This window comes from Chelmon rostratus, chromosome 5 (assembly GCF_017976325.1).
Source record: "Chelmon rostratus isolate fCheRos1 chromosome 5, fCheRos1.pri, whole genome shotgun sequence".
NCBI classification, from domain to species: domain Eukaryota; kingdom Metazoa; phylum Chordata; class Actinopteri; order Chaetodontiformes; family Chaetodontidae; genus Chelmon; species Chelmon rostratus.
In genome coordinates this window covers 13,089,787-13,101,474 of record NC_055662.1, presented here as the reverse complement: position 1 = coordinate 13,101,474, position 11,688 = coordinate 13,089,787, and the positions used below count along the sequence as shown (strand labels likewise).

The 11,688-nt window shown below is 40.5% G+C and overlaps 1 protein-coding gene across 2 annotated transcripts; it reads left to right on the top strand.

Annotated features, from left to right (window-relative positions):
- The first annotated feature begins 306 nt into the window (after positions 1-306).
- On the top strand, positions 307-11,501 carry malt1 (MALT paracaspase 1). Of its 2 annotated transcripts, XM_041936730.1 has the most exons (17): positions 307-546; positions 1,124-1,290; positions 1,644-1,765; positions 2,489-2,636; positions 2,832-3,010; positions 3,240-3,336; positions 3,445-3,492; positions 4,321-4,344; positions 4,465-4,509; positions 5,496-5,699; positions 5,861-6,038; positions 6,983-7,054; positions 7,149-7,276; positions 7,487-7,636; positions 8,415-8,572; positions 8,784-8,909; positions 9,568-11,501. In XM_041936730.1, exons 1-17 carry the CDS (start codon positions 398-400, stop codon positions 10,051-10,053), a joined length of 2,481 nt encoding a protein of 826 aa, XP_041792664.1. In that variant the 5' UTR covers positions 307-397; the 3' UTR covers positions 10,054-11,501. The 2 variants fall into 2 exon arrangements, with proteins under 2 accessions (XP_041792664.1, XP_041792666.1); XM_041936732.1 differs by lacking the exon at positions 3,445-3,492.
- The last annotated feature ends 187 nt before the right edge of the window (positions 11,502-11,688 follow it).

The window sequence follows — 11,688 nt, the reverse complement described above, 5'->3', positions numbered from 1 at the left end:
ATATCAGGTAAATCTGAGTGAGAGTGTGTTATTATTGAAAGGAGATTAAATTAAAAAACAAAACAAAACAACGATATATATTAATAAAATATATATGAAATTCTCAAGGTGGCGGCTTTTAGATTTTATTGGGGACTACTTCGTTATAAGAAAAACAAAACGTTCACCTATTTGCATACAGAGTACTATCTTGACACATACATAATCTTTGGCTAAAGCAGCCCGCAGCTGCATACTGGGGGAAATCCAAGACAGTGAAGGAGGTGTGTTCGTATCAATTTCGCCGATTCTTCCAGGAAGTAGACTTTTTTCGTTTTGAAGTCTGTTGTTGTCAAGTGTTACAGTGTCTCCAGTCTGATAGAATCGCGTTGATGGTAAGCTTTTCTGTCTGGTCGCCATGTCGGATTCTTTGGACCGGTCCACGAAGATCAACTTGTTCAGGGAGCATGTAGTGAAGAAGCTCTGTGAGGTGTTGGACAAATCCAGCAATAAAGGATGGCGAAAACTTGGCGAGATTGTCGGCAATGACCGACGGTTCAAAGTCAGGTAGGCTGAAATTGATCCAGACTGTAAACTATATGAGTCAAATTGTTGTTAAAACAGTCCTATATTGTGTGTGTGACACCCGGCTTTGTAGGCTGTTATTTTAGAATTAAAATACGCAGTAAATATTCAAAGGTAGGTACATGTCACCTGTCCTCGTCCTAAAATGAGATGCATCGATTTAATAATAATAATGATAATAAGAAACTTTATTTGTGTAGCACCTTTCATATAAAAATCATTTGCACCAAGTACTTCACATAAAAAGACAGAATGAGCATAAAAAGAGGGATAGAAAATGTAAAGAAGATGGATGGATAAAACTCATTTGATAATAATAGTAAAAATAAGATAAAAGTAAGGATGAAAATAGAATAAAGAGAATGCATAACACAAGATGGAAAGTAAGACTCATTGATAGTAGTAATAGAATAAAGTAAAACATTAGGACAAAGAAATACATTGGCAGCTACTGACAGCTGGAGTCAACTTCCTTGTATGTGTCAACACACTTTGCCAATAAAGTTGCTGCTTATATCTTAAATATGACGTGCTCTCAATCTCCTTCATTGTTCCCCAGCTCAGACGACATGGAGATGTGCTCTCTGAAGGTGTTGCAGCTGGAGGGCAGCCCAAGCCGCATGTTGCTGAGGCTGATGGGAGAGCGAGGCTGCACCGCAGGTCACCTGATTGACTACCTCCAGACTCTGGGCAACTCAGAGGCCCTGCAGTGCCTGAAGCCATCAGGTACAGTGAGACTGTCCGAGGTTGATTTTTGTTCTCTGTGTTGTAATTTTAGCTTAAACAGGAAATTACGATTCGCTTAATGGTGATTGGATAACAGGTTTGTTTACAGTCAATGCAACACTATATACGCTTGTCATTGAAAGCAGGGCTCAAACAGTTCAGGTTTTTTAAAGAGGAAACATATGATCATGTGTTTACTCCAGATTCATGTTGTTGGTTGGGTGTTAAGTGCGGTGAAACTGCATCCAAACACATTTAGGGAACTAAAATGCCTTTTCAACCAACTTAAGCTAACAATAAATGTCAGCTTTCAATGATGTGAATTGAAAATGAAGAGTCTTCTGTATGTACAGCCTTGCAGATCCTCATTCAGCCCCAGTCTGTAGCTCTTATAGCTGGCCACAATCTGCGCCTCAGCTGCCATGCTTTGGGCAAATCTCCAGTACAGTACCAGTGGTTCAAGACCAAGGAAGAGGTAAGCCATACAAACCTCTTCCCACCCCATACACACACACACACACACACACACACAACCGGCTTTCTGACAGTTAAGTAAGTTGTTTATATTAAGACCTCTTTGTCTCTGCTGTGTTTGCTTCTTCATACTTTTGTCCTATAATAAAGTATTTGACTTTAAGATTTCACACTGTACATCCATAAAATGTGCTCAACAGTTGTTTTTTCTCAGGACTTGAAGAAAATTTACAGGTGAAACGATGAGCAACAAACTGCAGTTTAAGTGCTAAATCGACATTCCAGTTTGATTCTCCTGGCTCAGATGCCCAAATACAAAAACAATGCCAAAAGAAATGCCTGCACATGCCTCCATGTTGCATCTGCAATACTGCAGTTTTATTAACTTTGTTTTTTCCTGGCTGTACTGTAGCACACAAACATCACCTGGTGTGTATCATTTCTTTTTTAGTCCACACTGTTGACATAAATAGCATAAGTTTTGCATTGAGTCACCTCGTGCAAACAGTCATTCAGCTTCCCAGGATGTTTACCTACATTTAACTGCAGTTTAAAAAATGTAGATTACAAATTGACAAGACACTTCAACTTAAGGAGAGTGAATTTGAGGTGGGGGTGGAGCAGTGAGATTTCAGTCTGCAGATGGGGGCAGGCCCTGTTTCTCTTCTGGGCTGGATGGGTATATATATATCTGAAAATGTGATTCACATTTTCAAAACCTCAGGTGCCAAACAGCCTCTCTCCGGACCTGGTGATAAGTCCAGTCCATCTGAAGGACGCTGGCTTTTACATCTGCAGGGTCAACTGTGGAGATGCTTTTGAATTCAGCCAGTGGGCTCAGGTGGATGTCCTGGATGTGGCCATGCCTTATGGTAAGATATTACACAAGTCTCATTCGTGGCTGCTGTTTCCTGCTCTGTGTGCTGTGTTTATAAATGTGTTGTTGTTACTTTTCTCTTTTCATTTGAACCTCAAACTTGAACACTTTTCCCAATGAGACAAGAATCTTTTTGAATTGGATGTAGTAGATAATATACTAATGATGTCTCCTCTCCCCCCACCACCAGGCCAGAGTTATCATTCTTTAGAAGGTCGGCTGAAGTTGGTGATCCAGCCTCAGTCGCAGCGGCTAAATGTTGGGGAAAACCTGCAGCTGGAGTGTGGAGCTGTGGGACGGCCGATCCCTCGATACCAGTGGCACAGAAATGGAGCCCCGGTCCTCAACGCCACAAAGAGGAAACTCACGGTGAGGAGATTGTAGTTAGAGAGGTTTTATAATGTTACTGTTACAAAAATTCTGGGCACTATTTTCTCTGTATATAGTTGCAAAGGCATGAACTGACAGCTTTTTGGTTGCGAGACTCTTGAGTTTACCTTTGCAGTCCACTAAATTGTTGCTAGCTACGGTTGTTCAGTTCACTAATCGTACATTTCGTAGCGAGCAAAGCCTGATGAAAAGCATCTGTGCGTTTCAGATTCCTCACGCAATGCAGGATCAGCATGGCAGGTATCGCTGCGAGATCACCAGCAGCACTGAGAGAATGTGGACCAATGAAGTTGACGTTGTGATAGGTATGCCACACTTCAGTGCGTTTTTTTGACCCTGTAATTGCAGTCCAGTAAAACCAGCTCTCTTGTCATTACATCTGAGTGATTATTTGCTCTGTTCTTGACTGAAAGCACCAAGGATATCTGTGCAGTTTTCAGAGGCAATGGAGTGCTCAGAAGGTAGAGTTGAAAGGGCTGGTGCATGGTGTTTAGCAGGCATTAGCTGCATGAAAATGTAACTACTAACTGTGTTTAGAAGTATTGATTGCTCCTGTAACTGCATTGGGTTCATGATCTGGATTATTATCACACAGACACTAAACAGCACAAGACTCACAGGGTTTGATCGCCAGGTTTCACATGCATGACTTTTTGATTTGACTAATGTCATTACTTTCAACCAATTACACATTAAAGGATGGCCGTGTTCTGTATGTGTCAACAAATCCAATGAAAAGACCAAAAACAACAATGGATTGATCCTACAAACATAATCCTGTAGTTTTGCTGGTGTGTCAAAGCCAGATAAAAGTTTGTAACCTAAGAGGAGGAAAAAACATGTACACATACATGTTGGCCTGTATGGATTCTCAAATAATAAATTAATAATATTATGGTTTTGATGGTGGACTATTTAATTTCAAGCAAGACTTCCTCGATCTTGTTTGTTGTACTTTCAGATAAGCTGCAGTGCCCAGGAAATTACAGTTTCGAAAATGAAAATTGAAAAAGAGAGTGACAGAGTAGTTGGACAGTCGCATTGTTGGTTTTGGCCTGTTCATTAGATTTGCTGACAATAACAAAAACATGGAATAACACCAGCCTTAATCTCTAATTAAATCATAACAAGGTGATTCCATTGCATGTGAATCAGACCTCCCTTCTGCTATTACTGTCAGGCGTGCCTTCCCTAACCATTTTTTCTGAATCAAAAGAATGTTGCTCTAACACAGATGTAGAAATGTTCATCTTGTATGATGGTAAAGCATTTGTATTTTTGATTCCTAGATGATGTTTACGCCATTGGAGGAGGTAAGAGTAATTGTACTCATCAAGTATTTATATGCACATACATACAGACCCATATATGCCTTACACAGCGCTTGCTATATGAACCTTTCTTGTGTGTTTACTGTGACATTGCAATTTTAGGTTCCAGTGAATTCTTCCTGAATAGTATTCCAGAACAACTTTATGGTACGTGTCTTTCAACACATTTCTATTCTTAAAATACGATCTGCATGTTGTCTACTGTATGTTTCTACTTATTCTAGTGATTAATATGGCTGATGCAAGGGTTCTTCTACATGTCAACATGTAACTGTTTTGTCTGATACTGATCTGTGTCCCAGTCTACACCAAAATAAAGATGTTAAACTGTCAGCAGCTACACGGAGGGACAAACTATCACTATACAACACAATGCAATACAGACAATAATACCTCAAAAAGTACTGTAGAATTTAACCAACGTCTCTCTGACATACTGTCACCAGAAATGGAAAATTACCAGCTTCACAAAAGTTGCTTTACGCTGCAGGGATGATGTGTTACGTGACATCAAGCGGCTATTGGTGTCATTACGTTCAGTATTCAACCTATTATAATCCACTTCCTTCCTTTCTGCATTTCTTTGTAATTGTGATTTGAAGCACCACTGCCTGATTTCCTGGTGTATCAGTCATAAATGCCACATATAATAAGTTGTAGTAAAAGCACATAGTGTGACAGGGAGAAAAATTTAAACAAACAGCCTTCTCAAGTAAATCCTCACCAACACTTGACTGACTGACTGCTTAAAAATAAGTGTGGAGTTGCTACAATAAAAGCAAACATCCATCAGTCTCAAGAGATATTCTGCAGAGCATCTGTCAGCCACTAAGCAAGGGCTTCAGCAGGCTATATTTGACAGGCAGTAAAGAAATCTGGTACATTTTTTAGCGATGCTTTCTATTTGTAGTTAGTCTGATACATGTATTCTGTGTTAGAGAAAACTTCAAAACATACAGTCATTAGGGATTGCTGTGTTAAAGCTAGAATATTATGACGGATTTTTAATTTGAATATCTGGTTCACATGTTAGTTTTAGGTGTTTCATTAATGCATATTATCAAGTGGGAATTGTTTTTCCTTCCTATAGCCTTAACAGTATGGTTCTCTTACTCTCCTGTGTCCCGTCCCAGCGACTGACAAAGTGGCCCTGCTGATCGGCAATCTGTCTTACCAGAACCACCCGCAGCTCAAAGCTCCCATGGTGGACGTGTACGACCTCACCAACCTCCTGCGGCAGCTCAACTTCCAGGTGGTTTCACTGCTGGATCTCACAGAGTCAGAGATGAGAAACGCTGTCGATGAGTTCCTGTTGCTGCTTCACAGAGGAGTCTATGGTGTGTTGGGACTTTACAAACCTGTGGATGGTTAAAAATCCAGAAATACTCACATCCCAAGTATAAATTATATGAATACTGTTTTGGGTGATAGCCTTTTAGAGTGACTTGGACAGAAGGTTTGATGAAGAAAGGATTGAAATACACACTTTTCCCTTTAGGTCTGCTGTACTATGCTGGTCATGGATATGAGAACTATGGTAACAGTTTCATGGTGCCAGTGGACGCACCAAACCCGTACCGGTCAGCAAACTGTTTATGTGTGCAGAGCATCCTTAAACTGATGCAGGAGAAGGAGACTGGCCTCAATGTGTTCCTGCTGGACATGTGCAGGAAGAGGTGAGTCCTTGAGTCAGTAGGCCGTTCCTCTAACTGATTACAATTAACTGTGATTCTCTTATTATAGAGCAGTTTAGGAGTTGCCAAAATATTAGGGAATAATATAATAATATTGTAACTAAGTACATTTACTCAAGTACTGTACTTGAGTACAAATTTAAGGTACTTGGGAAATACTGTATTTTTTACTGCGCTACAATTAAAATATGAGGTTTTGTTTTAAATCAAAGCACCCAACAGTACATATAAATGGAGGTTGGTTGGGAGCAAGTGTGAGGATTTACTGTTTTTTTTAGCTTTTAACTATTTTAATAATTTTAATTTATTTTTAATAATTTTGAGGTTCGTACTGTTCGGTGGACAACACAAACATAGTGAAAGTCTCCCTTTGGGCTCTGGGTAATTCTGACGGCATTTCTCACTATTTTCTAAATTCTTACAAACTAAACAATCACACAGTCTGCTCCACCTCAACCAGCTACAACAGTAAATTCCTGCTTTAATGACAATCTAATGATACGGTATTTAATAGTATACCAGTCACAAGAGACATTTTTCTGCAATGAGTATTTTGACGTTTCATAGTTAAAGTACATTTTCCTAATTATACTTCCATACTTTTACTCAAGCAACATTTTCAATGCAGGACTTTTACTTCTAATAGAGTATTTTTACGGTGTGATATTAGCACTTTTACCTAATAAAAGGATCTAAATACTTCCTCCACTATTGAATAAAGCTACAATCAAACCAGGGATGTTGCTGGTATGCATGAGGCTTTCAGGGCACCCCTTTCATATCATTGTTGTACACATTGACTGTTTTTGAGTGTAATTCCCCGACAGGACCCATTAAGGACTTTTTTTCTCTCCGGCATAGAGCTGTTAGGGGTTTATCACCTTGGTTTGCATCTTAGAAATTTCATAGATATATTCATTTTCTAGGAATATTCATGATGACAGCACTCCAAACATCGTCCTGAGGGTTACGGCCAACATTGTCTTTGGATATGCTACGTAAGTTTGCAACACAAATTTTCATTCAAAACTAAAGTCATACACTTTTTTGTGTTTAGGATTCTAAAATGTTGTTTTTCATTCGGCTGCTCAGGTGTCAAGATGCTGAGGCCTTCGAGCTGAGCTCCAGTGGCTTTGCCAACGGGGTGTTTGTCAAGTTTTTGAAGAAGCGACTGCTAGATGACGAGAAGATAACCGTGGTGCTGGACAGAGTCGCAGAGGGTGAGAGAGGAACAGAAACACAATATAACAATATCATATGTGGCCCTGCAAGAAGTACTGATATATAATAAAACTTCTAGCTACATCAGAAATATCACATATGTCGTACATGTAAATAATCCCAAAACTTGTGAATTTGTGACTGAGAAGATCATTCGGTTACCATGAGGAACTGCTGATTTACTTATGCTTATTCTTCCTTGTCTCCAGACATGGGTCAGTTTGATGCTACGAAGGGGAAGCAGGCTCTGGAGATTCGCAGTAGTCTGTCAGAGAGGAGAGCTCTGACCGATCCTATTCTGCCCGGCGACAGCGCCGATCTCGCTCACGCTCACAGCCGCCAGTGGGCAAAGGCTCACGGTGAGTTTAAAACGCAAACCCTCCACTTCATTTTAAAATATCTGTTTGTCACCTGTTATAACTGCCCTGGGAAGCCCCCATCTCAGTCAAATGACTCACTCTCATACAGACTTGCACACATGGTGGCTACCCAAGACAACCACACCATTGGTGGCTTGTCAGCGGGCTGGAAGAGTGACAAACATAAACAATTATCACCTCTTCCTCCTCCATCAGCTAATGAATACTTGCTTATGACATAATACTTCTAGTAGTTTTCTGGTAGCTTTGTTGTGATTATTCCAACCTGGTAGTCAGTGGAGTCTTCCATACAACAGTGGTTCTCAGTTTTTTTGTCTTGTGACCCCCATAAGATGACGTAATGTCTACTACAGGTTACAGCCTCAGTGTTGACATGAGTTATGAACAGTTCAACCAATGATTTCTTTTGTCTCATTCGCTTATTTTCGCTTATGATACGTCAGATTTTTCTTGGGGCCCCTTGAGCGATCTTGACTCCCAGGTTGAGAATCACTGCTGTGCAAAATTTCAAGGTTCAGAAATGTGTGTTTGGGTTGTTTGATTGTCTGTCCATCCATCAAGCAAACACAAAAACACTGACAATAAGCAAATAAACATAGTACACATGCCAAGTGGATGTGTCTCATGATAACTCGGTGAATATGAGTTCATCCTCCATCCTTAGGACTTGGGAATGGAGCATGAAAACCAGGTGCAGATTTTGAAACAAACCAATGTTTGGTACTTGAAATGTTTGTTTTTCTGTCTGTTATTTCAGAGCTTCCTGAAAGCATGTGTCTCAACTTTGACTGTGGGGCTCAGATAAAGTTGGGCTTCGCTGCAGAGTTCTCCAACGTGCTCGTCATTTACACTCACATCATTAAGAATCCCGAGGACATGTCCTTCTGCCAGGCTCACGTCACTGACTTCTCACAGGTCAGCGTGTTGTCATGAACACAGGTTATTAAGAAAGAAGAAGCAGGAACCTTGCAGGGAAGCTGGAGATTTAAATCAGAATCAAAAAAGACAACTGTTGTGTAAGCCACAGAGTGCATGTAAATACACCTAAAAGTATTTTGAGAATGGATGTGTGCACATGTGTTTGTGCCCCCTGTACACTGCCACCTGCTCCCTTACCTTACTGCAGGACCTTGATGTGGATCCTAAAGAGATGAACAGAGAGACTCCAGAGGAGACGGGGATCTACTTTCTGTCCAGCAGCCTGCCGCAGCACTGTCTTTACACCAGAGTCAGCTCACTGCAGAAGCTCAGGGTAAAAACTCAACATGACATTCTCACAAGACATTTTTGACATATAGTAGTGTGTGAAAACCTGTTCTGTTTAAAAACAGAATGACAGCAATGTGTTTCTGACAGGCTTTTTATGTTCCTAAGGGTTATGGGATTTATTTAATCATATTAAGGAAGCATGTCATCCTATAATCAAATAACTAGATTAAAACTGTGTTTCCATCCAAAGTACCTGGAACTTTTAGTCCCAGGAACTACTTTTCAAGGAACTAAAAGGCTCCTTCAGCTCGTTGTTGTCTGCATTTCCACCGTGGCCTTAAGACCCACAAAGATCAGGAAAATTAGCCTGCTGACATATGAAACAGTGACAGTTGTGAATGTATGTCTGTACATTCAAGGTTCACCAGTTGTTGAGATATTTTAGTGTGACAGAGAGACAGACATTGTTGCTACTGTGGGAAAAAGTTTTATATTAGAAATTTAGAAGAAAAATTGTCTACTTGTCATTCTTTCATTTATGTACACTTAACATAGAATATCTATTCTGTTATAATTTGTGTCCATCCTAGAGGGTATTTGGTTAAATTTAGCTCAAGACAACCTATTCTGGGCCATGAAAACAAAAAGGAATCCAACTGTGTTTCTAAATAATGTCTTTCCTCTGACCTCACATGCAACAGGAGGAGCTGGTCTTCACCGTGTGCCTTCAGGGCACCTTCATCGCCATGGATGACGGTCCCGTCCACTGGACCAAAAGCATCAACATCGGCAAGCCGCTGATCGCTCGACTGGACCTGCACCGGGCCATGCGGCGTAATAGCTGTATGCAGACCTGCCTGATGCCGCACAGCCCGTCCCACAGCCCCTGCCACAGCCCCGGGCCCGAACACCGCCTTCACCTTCATCATGGGCTGCACCAAACACAGGACTACAGCCGGCTGTCGCCACAGCACCACTACCTTGACGTCTACGAGCGTCTTCAGGGTGCAGTGGGTGGCTGTGGGGATTCCCACTATGACAACCTGTCTCGCCATGAACCTGCATACGACTCAGCTGGTGGGCTTTCAAGCTCACCAGGCAGGCTCAGCATCCCTATAGAGGCCAGTGACGACATCAACGAGCTGCAGACTGTGTTCATGAACAGTCTGCAGCTTCAGCAGCCGTGAAGCGGCTGGATGTCATCAGTATTTCTCAGAAGAGAAGCCTTAAATGTCTGATGTTGTTCCAGGAATACTGCTGCTCTTTCTTTTACGTGTTGTGACTTAATAATATTATTTAGAATATTATATTCTTCAATTCATGAGCATTATTTGCCTCACCAAGCTGTACACTGACTGACTGACTTTTGTACTTGACTTTTTAAGAGTTTTGTAAATACATTTTTAGAAGAAGGGTAAACTGCCACATTTGCGTGACAAGTTTTTTGTAGAGGTGTCAATTTACCAGTGATTCTCGAACTTTTTGCCAAACAGAAAAGCAAAGATATTGGATGGTAAAACAAAAAACAAACGTTTTTCAGATCTGGAATTGTTTAAAAATATGAGCTACATGACTGCAAATTAATGGGGCATTACCATTAAGAAGACAATGTGTGAAGCAATCTGCACACAAGGCCTCATCTTCATGCCAAGAAAAGAAAAGTTGTGTAAACGTTTGCTCATGTAGGCTTGGCTTGATTCGCAGGAGCTCCCTCTGCTGTGCAGTTAGAATACATATCTAAGGCCATCAGCCTCATGTAATTAACCAAAGTGATGGTTAAAAACTTTGACCATGGACAACTGATTAAAGACCTCAACCCACGGAGAATATTTCCACACAGCTATTATTGCTCTGTTTTTCTATCTTCTAACTGTTTCCTCAGGATGGCAGGAGAAGGCTGTTCTATCAGGACATACTCCTCCACCAGCTGCCTCTTTTCACAACTCTCTGGTCCTGCCTGCAATACCCAAAGTCATCCACTCCTCTTATATCTTTGTTTTGCAGAGGACTTAATTAGTGTCTGCGCGTAGTGAGTCGTGAAACTTTCCAAAAGAGAGAAATAACAGACTAAGGGCTGGCATAGTCCACTGCACACTTGACTGACATTACTTTCATTCATGGCAGTAAGCACAGACATAAAGTGCTGCTCCACAGCCCTACTGTATACTCCTTTCTACATGTGACAGCGTGGCACGTGCAGAATTAATCTCATTACATAAGAAAGCATGAGTCCTGTGCTAGGATGTCTCCACACAGAGAAAACTAGTTCAACAGCTCAACCCTTTTCTGCTTCTACGCAGTACTTATTCCCATCAGGTCAGGATTATTTGTTAGAGGAACAGTTTATTAAGAAACACTGGAGGAAAGACATGAAAAGGAAGTTGACAGTAAAGACAATGAAATTTAGAAACAAAATGTGTGTGCAAAGAATGGAGAACAAATTAGTTACAAAAACTATGAGTAAGCCTATGTGGGATGTAGTGAGAACTGTGTAAATATCAGTGGTAAATTGTACAGTTTATAGCCATAATCCATTATGCAATACATCAGGGTATTTAACTCTGAATATTGTTCATGGGGGTTGTTTCTATTGTTGCAAATTTCTCATTGGAGATAAATAAAGTATCTATCTATCTATCTATCTATCTATCTATCTATCTATCTATCTATCTATCTATCTATCTATCTATCTATCTATCTATCTATCTATCTATCTATCTATCTATCTATCTATCTATCTATCTATCTATCTATCTAGGGACAGAAAGAGAGCTACCACTGTAGCAAAAATACTCTTAACTGAGTTACTCAAGCAGATGTGA

Coding starts and splice junctions, on each gene's coding strand:
- malt1 (XM_041936730.1), top strand. CDS start 398: ATGTCGGATTCTTTGGACCGGTCCACGAAGATCAACTTGTTCAGGGAG. Junction 3,011..3,239: donor CCACAAAGAGGAAACTCACG/GTGAGGAGATTG, acceptor TGTGCGTTTCAG/ATTCCTCACGCAATGCAGGA. Junction 3,337..3,444: donor TGAAGTTGACGTTGTGATAG/GTATGCCACACT, acceptor CTTGACTGAAAG/CACCAAGGATATCTGTGCAG.